The sequence below is a fragment of the Cetorhinus maximus genome, chromosome 12 (genome assembly GCF_964194155.1).
Source record: "Cetorhinus maximus chromosome 12, sCetMax3.hap1.1, whole genome shotgun sequence".
NCBI classification, from domain to species: domain Eukaryota; kingdom Metazoa; phylum Chordata; class Chondrichthyes; order Lamniformes; family Cetorhinidae; genus Cetorhinus; species Cetorhinus maximus.
Window position 1 is genome coordinate 59914119 of NC_135890.1, and position 21157 is coordinate 59935275.

A 21157-nucleotide genomic window follows, 5' to 3' on the forward strand; every position below is an offset into this window, starting at 1 on the left:
TTGACCCTGGTATGGCCCTCATCTCCACTCCTTCAACTCCCCAAGGGATGCAGACTTGAAAGGATATGGCAGACACCCAATTTGTCATCCACTGTCAGATCTGGCTGGACCACATAAAGTACTATCAGGGCCTATCCTCGTCTGCTAAAACTGCTCACTATCCCAGAATCATCCTGGAATTGAAAGATAACCCCGGCTTCGTTCTTAACTGCAAACCATCTTCTAGTTATTCATTCATGCAATGTGGGATTCACTGGCTGGGCCAGCATTTATTGCCCATCCCTAGTTACCCTTGAGAAGGTAGTGGTGAGCTGCCTTCTTGAACCGCTGCAGTCCATGTGGTGTAGGTACACCCGCAGTGCTGTTAGGAAGGGAGTTCCAGGATTTTGACCCAGCGACAGTGAAGGAACGGCGATATATTTCCAAGTCAGGATGGTGAGTAACTTGGAGGGGAACTTCTAGGTGGTGGTGTTCCCATGTTTCTGCTGCCCTTGTCCTTCTAGATGGTAGTGGTCGTGGGTTTGGAAGGTGCTGTCAAAGGAGCCTTGGTGAATTCCTGCAGTGTATCTTGTAGATGGTACACACTGCTGCTACTGTGCATTGGTGGTGCAGGGAGCAAACATTTAAGTTGGTGGATGAGGTGCTGATCAAGCAGTCAGATGTGTTCTGGAAGGTGTCGAGCTTCCTAAGTGTTATTGGAGCTGCACTCATTCAGGCAAGAGGAGAGTATTCCATTACACTCCTGACTTGTTCCTTGTATATGGTGGACAGGCTCTGGGAAATCAGGAGGTGAGTTACTCGCCGCAGAATTCCCAGCCTCTGACCTGCTCTTGTAGCCACTGTATTTATATGGCTAGTGGAGTTCAGTGTTTGGTCAATGGTAACCCCCAGGATGTTGATAATGGGGGATTCAGTGATGGTAATGCCATTGAATGTCAAGGGGCGATGGTTAGATTCTCTCTTGTTGGAGATGGTCATTGCCTGGCACTTGTGTCGCATGAATGTTACTTGCAACTTGCCAGCCCAAGCCTAGATATTGTCCAGGTCTTGCTGCATTTGGACATGGACTGCTTCAGTATCTGAGGAGTCACGAATGGTGCTGAACATTGTGCAATCATCAGCGAACATCCCCACTTCTGACCTTATCTTGGGAGGAAAGTCATTGATGAAGCAGCTGAAGATGGTTGGGCCTAGGACACTACCCTGAGGGACTCCTGTATTGATGTGTTAGTTTCCCCATGTACACTGAAGACACCCAGCTCTACCTCACTGCCAGCTCTCTTGACTCCTTTGCTGTCATTAAACTATCAGACAGCTTGTCCCACATCCAGTATTAGATAAGCAGAAATATTCTCCCACTAAATTTCGGGAAGACTGAAGCTAGTGCCTTTAGTCTCTGTCACAACCTCTGCTCCCTAAGCTACTGATTCCATCCCTCTCCCTGACAGTCTGGGGCTGAACCAGATTATTTATAACCTTGGTGACACATTTGACTCCGAGATGAGCTTTCAACCTCCAAATCATACCATCACTTAGCCTGTCTATTTTCAACTCTGTAACGTTGCCCGACTCTGCCCCTGTCTCAGCTCATCTGCTGCTGGAACACACATTCAACCCTTTGTTTCCTCTATGGGGCAGTGAGGAAAGGACTGATGGTTAAGTGTTGCCATGGATGCAAATATTGGAGTTTGGGTGAGTTGAAGTTTATAGAGGTTGGTGGATAGGAAATGGCTAAGAGGGGTTTGGAATGGTTCAGTCCGGAGATGAATGGGGCACATTCTACCAACCATAAACTTGAGATCATCCAAAATTCTGCCTATGCCTTAACTCGCATCAAGTCCCATTCACCATGCTAACTAACTTTCCCCCTGATTCCCATTGACTTCAGTTTTTCTAGGGATCCTTAATGCCACATTTGGTCAAATGCTGCCTTGATGTCACTCTTGCCTCATCTCTGACATTAAAGCCTTTTTCCTTCTTGTTGGCTCCCTCACAACCTGCTGCAGACCCAGTCTGGTAGATCTGTCCTTCAGGATTTGGTTAGCTTGGTCAGTAGTGCTGCTACCGAGCCACTCTTGGTGATGACATTGAAGTCCCCCACCCAGAACACATTCTGTGCCTTTGTCCCCCTCAGTGCTTCCTCCAAGTGGTGTTCAACATGGAGAACATTGAGGGAAAGGGGGAGGGGCAGCGCGATAGGGGATAATCAGCAGGAAGTTGTCCTGATGCCATGAGACTTCATGGGGTCCGGAGTTGATGTTGAGGACTCCCAGGGTAACTCCCTCCCGACTGTATACCACTGTCCCGCCGGTGGGACAGGACATACCCAGGGATGGTGATGGTGGTGTCTGGAACATGATCTGTAAGGTTTGATTAAATTAGTATGACTGTGTCAGGCTGTTGCTTGACTAGTCTGTGAGACAGCTCTCCCAATTTTGGCACTAGCTCCCAGATGTTAGTAAGGACGACTTTGCAGTGTCAATTGGACTGGGTGTGCCTATGTTGTTTTTGGTGCCTAGGTCAATGCCGGGTGGTCCATCCAGTTTTATTCTTTTTCTACTTTTCTGTAGTGGTTTGATACAACTGAGTGACTCGCTAGGCCATTTCAGAGAGCAGCGAGTAGAGATTGCTGAGAGTCTGGAGTCACATGTAGGCCAGACCATATAAGGACAGCAGGTTTCTTTTTCTAAAGGACATTAGTGAATTGGAAAATAGGTAAAGCAGCAGCAAGAGACCAGATAATCTGTTTAATCATTCTGATTGAGGGATAAATATTGGCCATGACACTGGGGAAGGACTCTGCTTCTTCCAATTAGTGCAATGGGATCTTTTATATCCATCTGAGAGGGCAGCTTAATATAGGAACATAGGAAATAGGAGCAGGAGAAGGCCATTCAGCACCTCGTGCCTGATCCGCCATTCAGCTAGATCATGGCTTATCTTCTACCTCAATGCCATTTTCCCACACTCTCACTATATCCCTTGATATCTTTAATATCTAGAAATCTATTACTCTCTGTCTTGAATATTTCATCTGAAAGACATTATCTCCTACTGTGCAGCACTCCCTCAGTACTGCACTAGGGTGTCAAACCTGGTTTTTGCGCTTAAATTTCATAAGCAGGATTTGAATCTGCAATCTTCTGACTGAGTGCCGTAAATGCTAGCATTGAGCTAAAGCTGAGACATTTTACAAGAGCAGAAAGTTATAGGATCTAAAGGAGTTGATCAAAATGATGAAAAGATTTGGGAAGTCATTGGTGAAAGATGATTCCCACAGTTAGTGGATGAAACTTTAGCATTTGGGGGTTTAATTTAAGATTGGCACTTGGTGCATCAGGGGGAGTTTAGAAGAATTTTTTTTATTCATTGATGGGATATGGGTGTTGTTGGCTGGGCCAGCATTTATTGCCCATCCCTAATTGCCCTTGAGAAGGTGGTGGTGAGCTGCCTTCTTGAACCGCTGCAGTCCATATAGCGTGGGTACACCCACAGTGCTGTCAGGGAGGGAGTTCCAGGATTTTGACCCAGTGACAGTGAAGGAACGGCGATATATTTCCAAGTCAGGATGGTGAGTGGCTTGGAGGGGAACTTCCAGGTGGTGGTGTTCCCATGTGTCTGCTGCCCTTGTCCTTTGAGATGGTAGTGGTCGTGGGTTTGGAAGTTGCTGCCTAAGGAGCTTTGGTGAGTTCCTGCAGTGCATCTTGTCGTTGGTACACACTGTTGCTTTCACCCAAAGAATTATGAAATATGGAATGCACTTGTGAGGTGGCAATTGAAGGTGAATAAAGCACTTTTAAGAAAGGTTTGGATAAACATTAAAGGAAACAGGAAAATTATTGGAGTAGATAGCTCTGATGTGAACTCAGCCATAATAGTCTACATGGTTTCGACCTTTGAATGAGTTCAGGTAGGTCTCAGCTCAGCTTCTATGGACATGGACACGGGAAAAATTTGGCACCAATTGGTCAATCGCTCTGAGAGATTGTGAAAGGGCTGACGTGGAATGAGAACGATTTTCCGGCTTGTCCAGTCAGGGGCAATTTTGAGGCACATTGTTGGGGTACAGAGGAAACTTGACTTTGCATATGAACCATGTCGCACATCGCCTGAGAGTGCTTGATACACGTGGTGGGTGTACAGAATGTATTTGCTGCTGCAGGAGTGTGACCCCAACCTTAGTAACTACAAATATTTACCAGTATTGTTTAAAAATAGTGAACTGAGTTCATCTTTCTCTTCCATGAGTGACACAAGAGACAACTAGTTTTCTATTGCTTTTCATAAAGTAAGTAACAAAGTAAGAGCTTGTATTTTTATAGCACCTTTCACAACCTCAGGATGTACCAGAGTGTTTTACAGCCAATTTTGAAGAGGTTGTTCTAATGCAGGAAATTCAGCACTCAGTAAGATCCCACAAACAGAAATGAAATGAATGGCCAATTCATCTGTTTTCGGTGTTATATGAGGGATAAGTATTGGTGAGTCTGCTGGAGGGAACTCCCCTTTGCTTCTTCGAATAGTTCCATGGAATCTTTTATGTCCACCTCCAGAGAGCAGGCAGGATGTTGGTTTAATGAAAGGCAGCATCTGTGACAATGCAGCTCTCCCTCAGGAAGTGTCACTCTGGATTAGGAGCTCAAGTCTCTAGAGTGGAGCTTGAACCCACAATATTCTGATCCAGGGAAAATAAACACCACTCAGACATGGCTTCCAGGTGATCGTGCCTTTTGATGTGGGCAGCTCATTATCTTGACTTTCAACTCTGTGCCAGGGCAAGTAGCTAGGTGCAATGAGGGAAGGGGAGGGACACAGATCTCCCATCAGACAGCAGTACACCACTAGACGTCAACCCAGTATTCAGAGACACATCTCTCTCTCCTTAAGGTTATTAACATCAACAGAGAAAAAGCCCTGGAGAGGTTTAAGGGACTAAAATTCAATCAATCCCCGGGACCTGATACCCTACATCCTAGGGTTCTAAAAGATGTGGCTGCAGAGATAGTGGATCCTCTGGTTATGATTTTCCAAAATTACCTATGATCCTAGTGAATTGGAAGCTAGCAAATGTAACAGTGCTATTCAGGAAAGGGGTGGGGGGTGGTGGAGCGGAGAGAGAAAACAGGAAACTACTGGCCAGTCAGCCTGACATCAGTCATCAGAAAGTGTTGGAATCTTTTATAAGAAAGGCTTAACAATGCACTTAGAAAAGCATACTATGGTCAGACAAAGTCAACATGGTTTTGTGAAAGGAAAGTTATATTTGACAAATTTATTAGCGTTCTTCAAGGATTTAACTACTAGGGTAGATAAAGGGGAACCAGTGGATGTAATATACTTAGATTTCCAAAAGACATTCAATAAGCTGCCACACAAAAGGTTCCTATGCAAGGTAATGGCAGATGGAGTTGGGGGTAATATATTAATGTAGAGAGAGGATTAGTTTACAGATAAGAAGCAGAGAGTAGGGATAAATGCAATATTTTCAAGTTGGCAGATGGTGTCTAGTGGAATGCTACAGTGGAAGTGCTGAGGCCTCAGCTATTTATAATCTGTACTAATGACACAGACAAGTAATGTGTCTAAGTTTGCTGATGATACAAAGTTTGGTAGAAATGTAAGCTGTGAGGAGGACACAGAGAGGCTGCAAAGAGATATAGACAGATTAAGACAATGGGCAACAAGATGGCAGATGGATCAGTATGTGGGGAAATATGAAGTTATTCACTTTGGTCATAAGGATAGAAAAACAGAATAATCTTTAAAAGGCACAAAACTTTTAATTGTTGATGCCCAGAGAGACTTGAGTGCACTTGTAAAATAACAGAGTAAACTGGTATGCCAGTACAACAAGCAATTAGGAGGCCAAATGGCATGTTGATAGAAGAATGAGAGGCGATCTCTTTGAAACAAAGAAGATTCTGAAGGGGCTTGATAGGGTGGATGCTGAGAGATTGTTTCTGTTGGTCGGGGAGTCTAAACCACGGGGCACAGTCCCAGGATAAGGGGTCGATCATTTAGGACTGAGATGAGGAGAAATCTCTTCAATTAGAAGGTTTTGAATCTTTGGAATTCTCTTCTCCAGAGGGCTGTGAATGCTCCATCGTTGAATACATTTAAGACTGTGATTGATAGATTTAAAATCTCTCAGGGAATCAAGGAATGGCAGGGTGGATGGGTTCAGAGAGGAAAGTGGAGTTGAGGCTGAAGATCAGCCATGATTGTATTAAATGGTAGAAGAGGTTCAGGGGCGCAATAGTCTACCTCTTGCTCTTATTTCTTATGCTTACCAGGATATTAACTGGATTGCAGTGGATTGATATATATTTAATAGCAGGAGGGAGGTTTATGGCTCTGACCCTGTGAAAGGTTTCTAATCGTGCCTAGGCCTTCCAGGAGGCAACAAGGAGAGGTCAAAAGGCAAGAGTAAACAATGCAGGTCACATCTCATACACATACTATAGTAAACTGTAAAGTGACACAAGCAGAGACCTAGTTACAGGTTTCCTGTCTATTCTCTACCAGGGATGAAGGATGAAACAGGCCGGAAAAAAATTAGCGTGAGGAAGCTTTCAATAAATGACCAGAATGTATTTAATGGAACAACTCCCACCTCCTGAGTGACTTTGACCCAGCTCTAGTAAGTATCCTCTCTTGGAAACAGACAAGGTGGCCAGTAGGAGAAACAAAAACTATAACAGGTTCTGGAGCCTTAACTGGAGAGACTCAAGTAGTGGTAATGTCACTAAACCAGGGGCCCAGGCTGATGCTCTGGGCACATGGATTCAAATCCCACCACGGCAACTGGTGGAATTTAAATTCAATCAATACATCTGGAATTATAAAATTAGTCTCAGTAATGGTGACCATGACAGCTATCACTGATTGTTGTAAAAACCCATCTGGTTCACTAATGTCCTTTAGGGAAGGAAATCTGCCGTCCTTACCTGGTCTGGCCTACATGTGACTCCAGACCCACAGCAATGAGGTTGACTCTTAACTGCCCTCTGAAATGGCCCAGCAAGTTCCCCAGTTCAAGGGCAGTTCAGGATGGGCAAGAAGCACTGGTCTTGCCAGTGATGCCTACATCCCATGAAAGAATAAAGAGATAAAACTCGGTATGATTTACATGGAAATACCCTTTATTATTCAGTTAAACTGATGTATTTTTGTATTTCCAAATTTGACAGTTGTGAGATGGTGATTGAATGTATTTGTTTGTTGCAGGTATGGAGAGTGCCATTACACTGTGGCAGTTCCTGCTGCAGTTACTGCTGGACCAAAAGCACGAACACCTGATCTGTTGGACTTCCAATGATGGGGAATTCAAACTCCTGAAAGCAGAAGAAGTTGCTAAACTCTGGGGACTAAGGAAAAACAAAACCAACATGAACTATGATAAACTGAGCCGAGCACTCCGATATTATTATGATAAGGTAGTGAACAGCAGAATGTGAAAACCATTGTCCGCCACTGATTATTAATGAAACAAAGTGTTCCAAAATAGAAGCTGAAGTTTGGAAGATTTGAATTCAAAGCGTTCAAAACCAGATCTATCTCACAAAGGAGTTTAAAGGAAGAGATTTGGTGGCAAAGTATATTAGGGATTAGGTGGGATACAGTATATTGGAGATGGAGTACAGCACATTGGAATGGGGTACAGTGTATTGGGATGGGGTATAGTATATTGGGATGGGGTACAGAGTATTGGAGATGGGGTACAGACCATAAGACATAGCAGCAGAAATTAGGCCATTCGGCCCATCAAGTCTGCTCCGCCATTCAATCATGGCTGATAAGTTTCTCAACCCCATTCTCCTGCCTTCTCCCCGTAACCTTTGATCCCCATACGAATCAAGAACCTATCTATCTCTGTCTTAAATACACTCAGTGACCTGGTCTCCACAGCCTTCTGTGGCAATGAATTCCCTAGATTCACCACTATCTGGCTAAAGAAGTTTCTCCTCATCTCTGTTCTAAAAGGCCTTCCCTTTACTCTGAGGCTGTGCCCTCAGTTCTTAGTCTCTCCTACTAATGGAAACATCTTCCCCATGTCCACTCTATCCAGGCCTTTCAGTATTCTGTAAGTTTCAATCAGATCCCCCCTCATCCTTCTAAACTCCATCGAGTATAGACCCAGAGTCCTCAAATGTTCCTCATATGTTAAGCCTTTCATTCCTGGGATCATTCTCGTTAACCTCCTCTGGACCCTCTCCAGTGCCAGCACCTCCTTCCTGAGATACGGGGCCCAAAATTGCTCACAATATTCTAAATGTGGTCTGACCAGAGCTTTATAAAGCCTCAGCAGTATCAGAGTATTGGGGATGGGGTACAGAGTATCGGGGATGAGTGCAGTATTTTGGGACGGGGTACAAGATATTGGGGATGGGCTACAGAATATTGAGAAGGGATGCTGTAGTTTGGGATGGGGTACAGTATTTTGGGAAGTGGGTGCAATATATTGGGAAGGGATGCTGTATTTAGGGATGGGATACAGTATTTTGGGAAGGACTACAGTATTTTGGGAAAGGGTATAGTATGTTGGGGATGGGGTGCAACAGTGCTTCCCAAACCTTATCCCACTGGGATCGCAGTTTCAAAATTTCTGTGACTCCTCAGTGGGAGCTGTGAGAGTGGGTTGTATGATGGATGGAATTGGAGACCTGTGAGAGCAGGGGGAGGGTGTAGGGGCAGAGTTTTTATTCTTCACATATTTTAAAAAACTTTTCAGTTTGTTTTCTGGAGCAGGAATCAAGCCTCGAGCAATGGCCACCATGAAAATAATACGAGGATTTCAAGGGCACTCGCAACTGTTAACATGCAGTTAGGGCTCAGTGGCAGCCATGGGGTCGAGACCCCTAGTTTGGGAAGCTTGGGGTTGAGTATATTGGGATGGGATGAGGTATTTTGGGATGTGGTACAGTATATTGGGGATGGGGTACAGTATATTTGAGATGGGGTACAGTATATTGGGTATTGGGGATGGGTACAGTATTTTGGGAGGGATATAGTATTTGGAGTACAGTATTTTAGGATGGGGTGCAGTATATTGGGGATGGGGTACAGTACATTGGGGTGGAGTACAGTATTTTGCAATGAGGGGTTCAGATGATTGGGGATATGTTCATGTGAGATGTGTGCATGTTTCTACACACGCCAATGGGAATGAGATTCCAGTCTGTTGCTCCGGATGGTGAGTTTTCTAATTTTGGCATGGTGCATTGTGCTGTGGTTATTTTCCCCAAGGAGGGAGGAAGAAATTGAAGGGGGAGTTCTTTCCCGATCAGCCATTTACTTTTCATCCTGATTTGGGAGATTGGGTGTAGAGTGAAAACATATCCTGTCACTCATGCAAGGTGTTGGGAGACTCAACAAAGGGAGAGGATCCTTTGGAAGAGGAAACATCTTTAAGGTGGATAAAAGCAAAGTACTGCGGATGCTGGAAATCTGAAACAAAAACAAAAAATGTTGGAAAAACTCATCAGGTCTGACAGCATCTGTAGAGAGAAAGACAGAGTTAACGTTTCGAGTCCATATGACTGAAGAAGAGTCACATGGACTCGAAATGTTAACTCTGTCTTTCTCTCCACAGATGCTGTCAGACCTGCTGAGTTTTTCCAGCATTTTTTATCTTTAAGGTGGAGTCTGAGTTCCAAAGGAAAGGACTACTTGATGGTTTTTTGACAGATATTGACAGTATTGGAGAACATAAGAATTAGGAGCAGGTCAACCAGCCCCTCGAGCCTGCTTCACCATTCAATAAGATCATTATTTAACTTGTACATTAACAACACAATCCCACCTTATCCCCATATCCCTTGATTCTTTAAGTGTCCAAAATCTATTGATCTCTGTCTTAAATATACTCAATGACTGAGCTCTGTGCGATAGAAAATTCCAAAGATTCACAACCCTTTGAGCGAAGAAATTTTTCCATGAAGAAGATTTTCCTCAGCTCAATCCAAAATAGTCACCCCTTATTCTAAGACGTGATACTTATGGGCTGAATTTTCCCAGAATTGCACAGTGTGATAGCAGGCGGGTAAAATGGAGTCCTACCCGCCAGTGAAAATGGCGGGTTTTCACGCCGTATCTTCCCGAGCCCGCCTCATTATTTATTCACTCCCATGAAACACGCTGTTTCCATGGCAGACGGGCTTTCAGTCGCCCGCTTGCCATCACCCCGCTGTTGCCTCATGCCAGCCACCATCTTTAAAAAGCAGCCACCAGCAAAGTGCTCATTGCCACCAGCTCACCACCACTGCCTGGGAGACATGGCCAGCAAAGGCAAAAAGACTGCAGCCCCCCACTTCAATGACGGGTCCCTCGAGCGACTGTTGGATGCCGCGGAGGTCCGCCGGGATGTGCTCCACCCCCCGCTCTGGCCGCAGGATGGGCAGCAGTGTCACCAACCTGGCTTGGGAGGTGGTGGTCAGCACCAATGCCCTTCAGAAGAGGACAACCACTCAGTGCCACAAAAGGATGAATGATCTCCTCCGCTCTGCCAGAGTAAGTCATTCTTTTCATCACTCACAACTCACACACTCACAAACCCATCAAACATCCACAGGGCCCTCACTCACTGCCAGTGCAAGGAACATCACCATTCACTCTCTCACACACACCACCATTGTCCTCATCCCGTCCATGGGACCACTCACCACCCACACAGGCCAGGCATACTTATCATCTGGCCTGGCAGGCATCCTGATACACTCTCCCCATTTCTATCCATGCAGGACAAACTGGCTCACAACAGGAGGGAAAGGTTGCAGACAGGTGGAGGGATGCCAGAATTCAAAGTTCTCACAGAATATGAAAACAGAGCCATCCAGCTGGCCGGCGATGACCGGGACCGTTCCTGTATCCTGTCTCCAGTCCAGACCAGTGAGGTCGGCGCTGCTCTACCTAGCGAGAATCCAGCAGTGCAACATCCATCGGACAACCATGCTGTGAGTGATGTGTCCTCTTTCACAGGTCACTGCCATGCACTAATTATCTCCCCTTGCTTTCACAGGCACATCTGGGAAACAGCCGACAGAATCCATGACCCAGGGCCTCCAAGCAAGCCTGAAGAAACCTTCGAAGAGGAATCTGAAGGCACCCTCCTTGAAGTCCTGTCACAGCGCTCACCCACACCCTCCACCAGCGCAGAGACACACACCTCGGTGGGACCGAGCTTTACAGTAGCCTCAGGGTCACAATCTGGTGAGCACATTGCACTGTCTGATCCACAGCAGGCGGAGGCAGGGACTTCCCAGGTCCCCGGCACTCGGAGGACTGCTGGAGGCCAGAACGTTGCTGAGTCCGAGTTAGATGATGAGCCTCTGGACTCGGTCATGTCACAGTTGCTGGAGCTGCAAAGGCAAGCTCGGGAACAACAGGAAGGGATGTCCACTGCACTCCTCAGATTGCAAGGCACGATGGAGGAGTCCGTCCGTCTTCAGGCTGAGGTGATAGCGCCGGCATTGCAATGCACCGAGGTCAACACTGATAGGATGGTGGCCACCATGGAGACCTTGGTCCAGGATGTCACTCCTGCACTGCTGCACGGGCTCAACTCCATCGCTGATGCCATAGTTGGCCTCCAACAGCATGTACATGAGAGGGTTGCTGGGCAGTTCGATCTCATTCCAGCTACCCCTTCCGCTCATGGAGTCAGCCAGGGGCCCTCGGGCACCTATGGGGAGGAGGATCAGCAGGTGCATGCCTGCTGATCCACCCAGGTGACTGTGGTGGTTACCAGCCCATCTGACTCCCCTCTTCCTGTGACCTCAGCAGATCCAGCTCCACAGGCCGAGGAGGGTGCCACTGCCACACAGCAGGACCCTGAAAGCAGGCCGGGGCCCTCTAGGTCTCAGCCCTCCAGAGGACGCCTGCCAAAATCATTACAGACAGGGCATAGCAGTCAGCAGGCTGCCTCCACCTCCACTGTGGATGTCCAGGGAGCACCAAGACATAGCGGCAGGGTTAGGACAGTTAATGAAAAGTAGCTGCACAGCCTGGGCACGGGTGTTGGTCACTTGTAAATACTGTTCATTATTGTCAATAAACTCCCGAGAATGTCTCCCTGCCTGTGGCAGACCGGTCCAGGCACCGGAACTTCATTTTCAGCATCCCGATGGTTTGCTCCACCAAGTTGTGAGCTGCTGCATGAGCCTCATTACACCGTTGCTCTGCAGCAGTCTGAGGCTGCCACACGGGTGTCATCAGCCACGTCCTCTGCAGGTAGCCCTTGTCCCTGAGGAGCCAACCCTGCAGCCCCTGTGGACCCTGGAAGACTCCAGGGATCTGCGAGCGACTCAGGATGTAGGCATCGTGCATACTCCCTGGATCCTTGCGCACACCTGCAGGATGCGTTTCTGGTGGTCGCACACCAGCTGCACATTCAGTGAGTGGAAGCCCTTGCGGTTGGTGAAGTCCACTGAGTGTAGCAACGGAGATCTGAGCGCCACTTGAGTGCGGTCAATCGCGCCCTACACCTGTGGGAATCTTGAGATCAGGGCGAATCCAATGGCTCTTGCATCCTGGCTGTCACGGTCCCTGGCGAAATGCACAAAGTTACGTGCCATGGAGAAGATGTCATCCGTGACCTCATACATGCAGTAAGTGGCAGATGTGAGCCACCAGGTCCCTAGACATGCGCAGTTGTCGGCGACACTGGTTCTCAGTCATCTGCAGGAATGGCAGGTGGCGTCAACAGACCCTGGGTGTCGCTAGGCGCCGACCAGCCACGGCTCACTGTCGCTCCTGGGCAGTGTGTGTGGAGCCCCAGCTGCCCCTTCTTCATGAGGTTACTGCTCCTGCCTTTGCGCAGCCAGGAGCCTCAGTCACTCTCTCCTCTGTCTTCTATGCTCTCTGTAGGTCATCAGGCAAACAGCTGGGTCACCAGGAGCCATGATTCTGACATGGTCCTCCTGCAGCATGAAAGAGAGAGAGACATGGTTATCATGGCTGCTCTTAGCACCTTTCCTGCCCCTGTGTGACCACCCTTAATTCTTCCCGGAGAGTGCTGGTCACCCCTCGGATGGCCAGAGATGAGTGCGCTGCATGGCTGCCCTGTCAGCCTGTGACATGGGGGACACTGGTCCAAACCGGGATGCTGAGATTGCAAGGGGCTGTGAGCACCTCCAGCAGTGACTGCTACATGGCCAGTGTTGGCCAGGAGATTGTACAACATGTGCAGTCCAACTGCCCCGCGGTTCAGTAAAGTGGTGGAGGACTCGCAGTCTGTACCAGTGGGGGTGGGTGGTTGGGGGGGGGGCGGGTTAAGGTCTGGAGCGCTTGGTGACCCTTTGGTGCCTCCACAATGCTTGCCTGGGCGGGCAGGCTAGAGCCTGACCCCAATCATATCACCGTGGCTGCGCCTGAGGTGTGGTCAGTTTATGCAGGTGTCCCTAATGCGTGGCCACTTCCCTCGTTTACCCTGCCCCCACCTCGATTGCCTGTGTGCGGAATGCAGCACCAGGGCAGCAGTTGACTGCCCCCCACCCCGCCAGCAGTCGCCTCCGAGGCTGACCAACACTTTCCCCCAGACACCCCCCTCCCCTCAGCAGTCACCTGCAGGGCCAGGCATCAGGTGCCCCCGCCCCTTGGTGCCTCTGAGGCTTGTAAACAATGGGTGAGCTCTGCAGGACGACGCTGCTCACTCACCTCGGTTCCCCCAAAGTGAAGGCCGCCAAGTGTACGTCGCCTGCGTGCTGTTGTGAAACAAATCGGCGTGCTTTCCCGCCGATGTGGACAGACGATACGGCAGGGTTCCAAGAGCCTGGCGGGATGGCCTTTTAATTAAACGCTGATGTATTGCAATTAGTTCCCCGCTGACTGATGGCGGGAAACGTGGCCCGCCATTGGTGGGCTGAGCGGAAGATCGCGATCTGCCTTCACGCCGTCGTAAAGTGGGTCCCACCATATTTTCTGCACACGCCACCTATCAGCCTCACTGCCAGCGGGCTTGGAAAATTCCGCCCTATGTTTTAGAGTCCCCAATCAGGGAAAGCAATCTCTCAGTGCTTACTCTGTTAAACCCACTAAGACTTTTAAGTTTCCATGAGATTTGCTGCCCTCTGCTGTCTGCAGTCACACTCTCACTGTCTGGAGGCAACACTGCACCCGAGCTGAGGTGAGTTCTTTTAGTAAGTTTTTTTTGAAAACTGCTCCTTGCAATCTCTAAAACCAAACAGAAATCTTTCTTCAGGTGGGATTCTTTAATCTCTGACTAAATAGAAAAGATTGCACAAAGTAATGTGCTGCCAAAGGCTTTATTATTAAAGTGGGGAAGAAGCCAGGTTAGAAATACTTCTATTTAAGTTTCAATCATTTATGGAATGAAGTAATCTGAAACTAACAAACTGAAGAAAAAATTCTCAACAAATAGATTGGAACATATTTCTACAGACACTGAAAAGGTTGTTATATGGGCCAGCCTAAATACTGATCATCTGTAATAATGTTGGTGCTGGAGGTTAGCTCTGGTTCCGGGGTTTAAACCCAGCTCCTGATTGATGAAACTGTCCTCTATGTGCTGACTGTAAGAATCGTTGTCTGCAATGGTTTTGAGAAGGCTCAGACCCTGAGGTGGGTCAATGGGCCCACTGCAAATAACTGGCATTGATTAGCAACCCACATTCTGGCTGGTGTGGGAAATGGAAAAATAAACTAAACTGGTGTAGTAGGGGGCAGTCTTCTGGTGACAGGGACCAGGACTTGTTTGGGAGTTTTAACCTCCTCTATCTGTGCTGCGCCTCACCTGGGAGTGCTTGATGCAGCCTCTTACTCTTCACCTTGATAAACACACAAGCAGGCAGCAAAGTGGCCTGTCTATCTGTTCATTCGGGAATCCAAAACTACTTTTAGCAGTTTTTAATTCATCTGCAGGATATGGACATCATTGGCAAGGCCAGCATTTATTGCCCAACACTCATTGCCCTTGTATACAACTGAGTGGTTTGCTGGGCCATTTCAGAGGGCAGTTAAGAGTCAACCACATTGCTGTGGGTCTGGAGTCACGTGTAGGCCAGACTAGGTAAAGATGGCAGATTTCCTTCCCTAAAGGACATTAGTGAACCAGATGAGTTTTTACAACAGTTGATAGTTTCACGGTCACCATTACTGGGACTAGCTTTATATTCCAGACTTATTTTAAACTAGCTGCTGTGGTGAGATATGAATTCATGTGTCCTGATCATTAGTCCAGGCCTCTGGAATACAAGTCCAGTTAGATGACCACAACGTTACCCACAGTTGAAATTCTTACAATAGATACCTTTTTCCACAGTGATACGCAAAGATTTACGATGGTTTCTATAAACATAGTCGAGAGTACTTGTTGTAGAGGAACAGGAATGGGAGTGGTTTCAGAAATCAGCATTCTACAAAAACAGATTTCTTCTCATCGTATCCAGGAGTCATGAGTAAGAGACTACCTGAGAAGGATTTGTCTTATTCTTTCTTGGGATGTGGGCCTTAATTGCCCTTGAGAAGGTGGTGGTGAGCTGCCTTCTTGAACCGCTGCAGTCCATGTGGTGTAGGAACACCCAGAGTGCTGTTAGGAAGGAATGTGTGCACTTATCTGGATCAGCTTTTAGAATAGGCAGAAAAGAGATTGAAGAATATTAGAGGAAAAAATCATTAAAAAGTGGTCACCAATGGTCAATAATTCCTTCTTCACATACAATATACAATCATGCCATCCCCCCACCCCCACGGTCAGTTCCAAGGAGTCAATTGCACTTCTTGCTCTGCTCTCTTCTGTAGAAGACCCCCCACATTTTGAGAAGGTTCTCAAGTTCTTAATGTTGCTTTTGTTTGACTTTCCAAGCCAGCTGATTCTTCATGTTTGAACTTTGGTGGAACAACTTCCTACAACTAAGCTTTCCAAGCAGAGATCATTTATGGGAGCTGTTAGTGATTATTGAGACATCAGTCTTAAGAATTTTCTTAAACTTGGGATATCAAGGCTGTACCCCCAAGAGGCAGATATTGGGTTTCCTCATTTATATTTCTGTCGACAGATTCATGATGTTTGTTCCATTTAGGATCTCGGAAAAGAATTCCTGAATTGTGATTTAAATCAGTTGCACAGGGGGTGGCTTGTTCTGTACAATTTCAAACATCCCACTCCATTGTGAGAAGATGCCTACTTGAAGGAGCTCAAGTAGCACGAGTGGATGGCCCGTGTGCCCCCTCCCTCCACCTCCGGAAGCAAAGTTGGCACGGTGCCAACCCACTCCAGGCCAGCCCACCCCGCAGCAATAACCTGCCGCGGGCGAACTTAACAAGGGCCGAGTGGGAGTTCCACCCCTAACTGGGAGCTGCCAGCAAATCTGGTTGGCCGACAGCTCCATCAGTCCTGGCAGCGCCAAGAGCGGATTAGTGGCTGCTACTGGGACTGCAGGGAGAAGGGTAAGGAGGCCCATGGACCCCCAAAGCTGGTATGTCTGGAGTCTTGGCTTGGGAGGATTTTGGTAGGTCAGAGGGGAGGGGTGAGTGGGTTTGGGTTTAGATTTTAGGGGGGGTTAGGGAGAAAGGGTGGGGTTCAATCTTAGGGGGTCTGTCTCCAATCCTCAAAGGGATTGAATCCGCCCCCTTCCTTCCCACCCTTTTAAAAACGGAGTTAAAAAAGTGGGCTATCCTGGCTGTTCACGTCAAATGCTTTATGGAGTAGGCAGCGTATTTTCAGGGTCAATTGGCTTGGTAACAGGCCTACTTGACCCTTGACAACCATTTGAATATGGCAGGCAGGATGCAGATTTCAGCACCCACCTCCCTTCATATTATAGGGATGGGCTCAGGTGAGGGAGGAAAGGTGGTCGGGTGGGCACCTGCCCTATTTTACATGACTGCACCCCCACCCCCCCACCGGAAACACGCCCCTTTTCCTGCCCAACAATAGCGAGAGCCAATGATCATAACAGAAAACCATTACTCTGTGTACTGTCCCGCACCACTAGGTGAATTCTATTCCCTTTACAGAGGGAAAATCAAGTAATTCTCACAAGCTGAGCGAGACACAGGGCTGCATTTTACGTGCGCTCCAGGATGGAGAGAACCTGAGTGTAAAACTACTGTAAATAGCCAAAAATTGTGACTGCAACGAAGCAGTCAAAAGTGAAATGGAGTTTCTTTTCCATGAATACCCATAGTGAAATGCCACAGGAATCGGAATATGTGTTAATCTATTGACTAATTCCTTTGTTTTGCTTACGTTTCTGTAGATAGTATCTGTAAGACAGCTGAACGGAGTACCCTAACCTGTTTATCACACATTACTGTTTAAATTTGACCAATTCCCAGGACAATATTTTTGGCGGGCCTGTTTTGGTAGCAGGTTATGTGTCGTCCATGAGGAATAGGTAATAGTTTGATGTGGCTGTTGTGATATCTGTGATGGGCCTGAGAGCCCAGTAAAGCCAGGTGGCCCACCTTGTAGGGTCATGGTCATTTTTCAAATGATAGCTTTCCTTACACATCATGGTCCCAGCCCTCTTTCCCCTCCAATCCCACCCCAGAATTCCTGGGTCATTATTGGTGCTTTGCTATTCAGGAATTTTGAAGGAAGTAATTTGTAAACTAATGTTGGTAAAGCCTCCTGAGTACCTGGCAGGAACAGGAAAGTGACTAGATGGCAGTCCAAAGTGTGATTCCCCAAGAGCCAATCCAGATTGGAGAAGTTGGAGGGGTTGTTAGCATTCCAAGAATGACGAAGATCCTCCAAGGTCCGGGATGTTTACTATCGACTGGATTAAAAATATTACCAAGGTGGATTAAAACAGGCTGACGCACAAACTCACACAAATTGGAGCTGGGAATTTCACTGGGGGTCCTCCCACTCTGCAGTTGGCAGAAACCTGGTTTCTCCGTGTGAACAGAGTTTCAGCTAAGGTTATTTTGGCAGAGTGGGAGAATCCCTGGGAAAATCTCTGCGATTGGTTCTTCCTCCATCCTTTTAATTACTTCGGTTGATTGATATACTTCTCTAATTTCTTTCATTTTTGTTAACTGCGTTTCCACTTATTAAATAGGGTTTAAGTTTCAAATGGTTCAAAATCTAATAAAAGTTATTTTTTCCTTTCCCTCCACAGAATATTATTAAGAAGGTGATTGGGCAGAAGTTTGTTTACAAATTTGTCTCATTTCCAGACATTTTAAAAATGGATCCCCACTCACTGGAATCCAGTAGGGAAAACAGTTTGCTCAGGGATAGCGACACTCAGTCAATTTCAGAGAGCAGAGACCACCAGCAAATTACGTTATCTACCAGCAGAAGCCCCAGTCGCAATGATTATATCCACTCTGGGTTATATACTTCTTTCACCATTAACTCTTTGCAGAACAGGTCAGACTTTTTCAAGTCAATCAAAATGGAAAAGCCAGAAGAGAAAATTGCCAGAAAACCTACCCCTGAGGAGGTCAGGACTGTTATAAGATTTGTAACAAATAAAAGCGAAAGGCCGGTCAGCATGCCCATTGTCTCAGTTCCATCGTCACATTCTCCTCCACCAGAAGCTGTGGTTGCATCAACTTTCTTCACAGCTCTCACTTCTAAAACATCATCGCCTTTATCATCACATCATTCTCCTGTTGCTTCATCATCCTCAAACACCACCACCTCAACAGGATACCAGAAGGCGTGCATTATTGAACTTGATGCCTTTGATTCAGAACAGTCTATTCAGCCCTTAAACCTCTCATCGGGCTCGAAGGCCAAATCGCCTTGTCCGTCTGAGCAGAGACAGATCCATCTTCCAAAGGCTAAGAAACCTAAAGGCCTGGAGATTCCAGCTCCTCCTTTAGTCATAACCAACACTGACGCCAGCTCGATAGCGCTCAACAGCCCAGCACTTCCTTCAGGATCCCTTACCCCTGCGTTCTTCACTGCACAGGTCAGTTTGTTAAATCACATTTACATAAAACAATGAAGTTTTCAACACAAAACCTCTTAATTACACAGATTGATAAATGTGCTGTGTGATTGTGTAAAATCTTGGCAAGCAAATCCAAAAATGTATTAGTTGATACAATTTTCTATTCACTAGATTCAAAAATTCTGCATCTTCAAAGTGGAATGCGAATATAATTCTAAAAGGAAGTTTTCCACAATCTTGAATCAGGTTTTTTTTTAAAAGGATGAATTTTATTTTCTCCAACCATTCGTTCTAAGGATTGAAAGAATAAATTTTTCACACTCATTATTGCCAGCAGGAGTTCCAAGATTAGCTAGAACATGATTAGGTACAGAATAGAGCTTCCTCTACTCCTCCCTAACAACACGCTTCTGGCCAAACCTCAGAAGACCATTGAAAACTGCATCAGTCAAATGTTTTTGTCTCCCACATCTTGTAGCCTTTAGGGGAAACTCTTTCGAGTTATCAACAGTCACAGATTGCAACTCTTTTTGAGTACAATCACAGTTCTTGGTTTCCGGGAGTGGGACATGAACCCACAACCCTCTGATTCAAAGGCGAGGGAGCCTTTAGGGGAAAGAGTACCAGCTTTCCCCAGTTGCTTATTTGTTTCAAGTTACTTTTGTAAATGCATTTTATATATAATTACTTTGTGAATGAACAGGTTCAAATGTTAATGAATGACAGCTGTAACTCAGTGTGTGGCACTATCACCAGATTCAGAAGGTTGTGAATTCGCTCCACTCCAGACACTTCAGCGTGTAATCCAGACTGACAATTCAGTCCAGTACTGAGTCAGTGCTGCACTGTTATTCAGGTGAGATTTTAAACTGAGGGCCTGCCTGCTATCACAGATGGATGTATTTGAAGGCCAACATTTTTCCTTCAATTTCATTAAACAGATTATAGAATCATAGAATGGTTACGTTACAGAAAAGAGCCATTTGGCCCATCAGGCCTGTGCTGGCTCTCTGCAGGAGCAATTCAGCTAGTCCCATTGCCCTGCCCTATCCGCATAATCCTGCACTTTATTTCCCGTCAGGTGCTTATCCAATTCCCTTTGAAAGCCACAATTAAGTTTGCCTCCACCATTCTTTCAGGATATGCAATCCAGATCTTAACCACTCGCTGCATAAAAAAATGTTTTCCTCATGTTCTGGCTGTCCTGCCAATCACTTTATATCTGTGTCCTCTGGTTCTCGACCCTTCCACCAATGGGAACAGTCTGTCCCTATCCACTCTGTCCAGACCCCTCATGATTTTGAATACCTCTATCAAATCTCCTCTCAGCCTTCTCTTCTTTATGGAGAACAGTCCCAACTTCTCCAATCTATCAATGAAGCTGAAGTTCCTCATCACTGGAACCATTGTTGTAAAACTTTCTGCACTCTAATGCCTTCACACGCTTCCTAAAGTGAACTGCCTAGAGTAAGACAACTACTTCAGTTCAACCTGAACCAAGGTTCATCATAACTTGCTTCCTTTTATCTCTATGCCCCTACTAATAAAGATTAGGGTGTTGTATGCTTTATTAACTGCTTTCTCAATCTGCCCAGCCACTTTCAACGATTTGTGCACATATACCCCCAGGTCACTCTGCTCCTGTACCCCCTTTCGAATCATGCCCTTTGTTTATATTGCTTCTCTTCATTTTTCCTACCGAAACGTATCACTTTGCATTTCTCTGAGTTAAATTTCATCTGTCAGTTTTTGACCCATTCCACTAACCTGTGTACGTCCTCTTGAAGTCTTTCACTATCCTCCTCACAGTTAACAATACTTCAAATTTTGTGTCCCCTGCAAATGTTGAAATTGTGCCCTGAACACACACAAATCCTAGTCGTTAATAAATATCACAAAAAGGTGTGCTCCTAATACCGACCCCTGGGGAACTCGACTTCAGCCCAAAACAAAACTACTGTCCATCGGAGACTTTGGATTCCCTTTCTTGTTGGCTGTCAATTTATTTTTAGACTCTCCCTTTGCCCCTCTTATTTCCCTTTTTACCTCACCTCTGAACGTTCTGTATCCAGCCTGATTCTCACTTGTATTATCAACCTGACATTTGCAATCCATCCACTTTTTCTGCTACATCTTACTCTCTATCTCTTTCAGCATCTAGGGAGCTCTAGTTTTGGTTGCCCTACCTTTTCCCCCTCATGGGAATGTACCTCAGCTGTACCTAAACTATCTCCTCCTTAAAGCAGCTGTTGCTTGTTTACAGTTTTCTTGATCATTTATTTCAGTGCTGT

At 46.4% G+C, this 21157-nt stretch overlaps 1 protein-coding gene across 5 annotated transcripts in view; it reads left to right on the forward strand.

The window, feature by feature from the left end:
- Positions 1-21157, forward strand: part of elk3 (ETS transcription factor ELK3) — a 54586-nt gene that overhangs the window by 21878 nt on the left and 11551 nt on the right. For 3 of the 5 annotated variants that reach the window (XR_013578162.1, XM_078553726.1, XM_078553730.1), the window contains exons 2-3: positions 7228-7436; positions 18084-18884. Coding sequence is in view for 4 of the 5 variants with exons in the window: in XM_078553726.1 (XP_078409852.1) it covers positions 7230-7436; positions 18084-18884 (1008 nt within the window). In the remaining variant the exon portion in view is untranslated. Of the gene's footprint in view, positions 1-2570; positions 2661-6525; positions 6641-7224; positions 7437-18083; positions 18885-21157 lie in introns of all 5 variants that reach the window. The other 2 variants (XM_078553727.1, XM_078553728.1) reach the window with 2 other exon arrangements.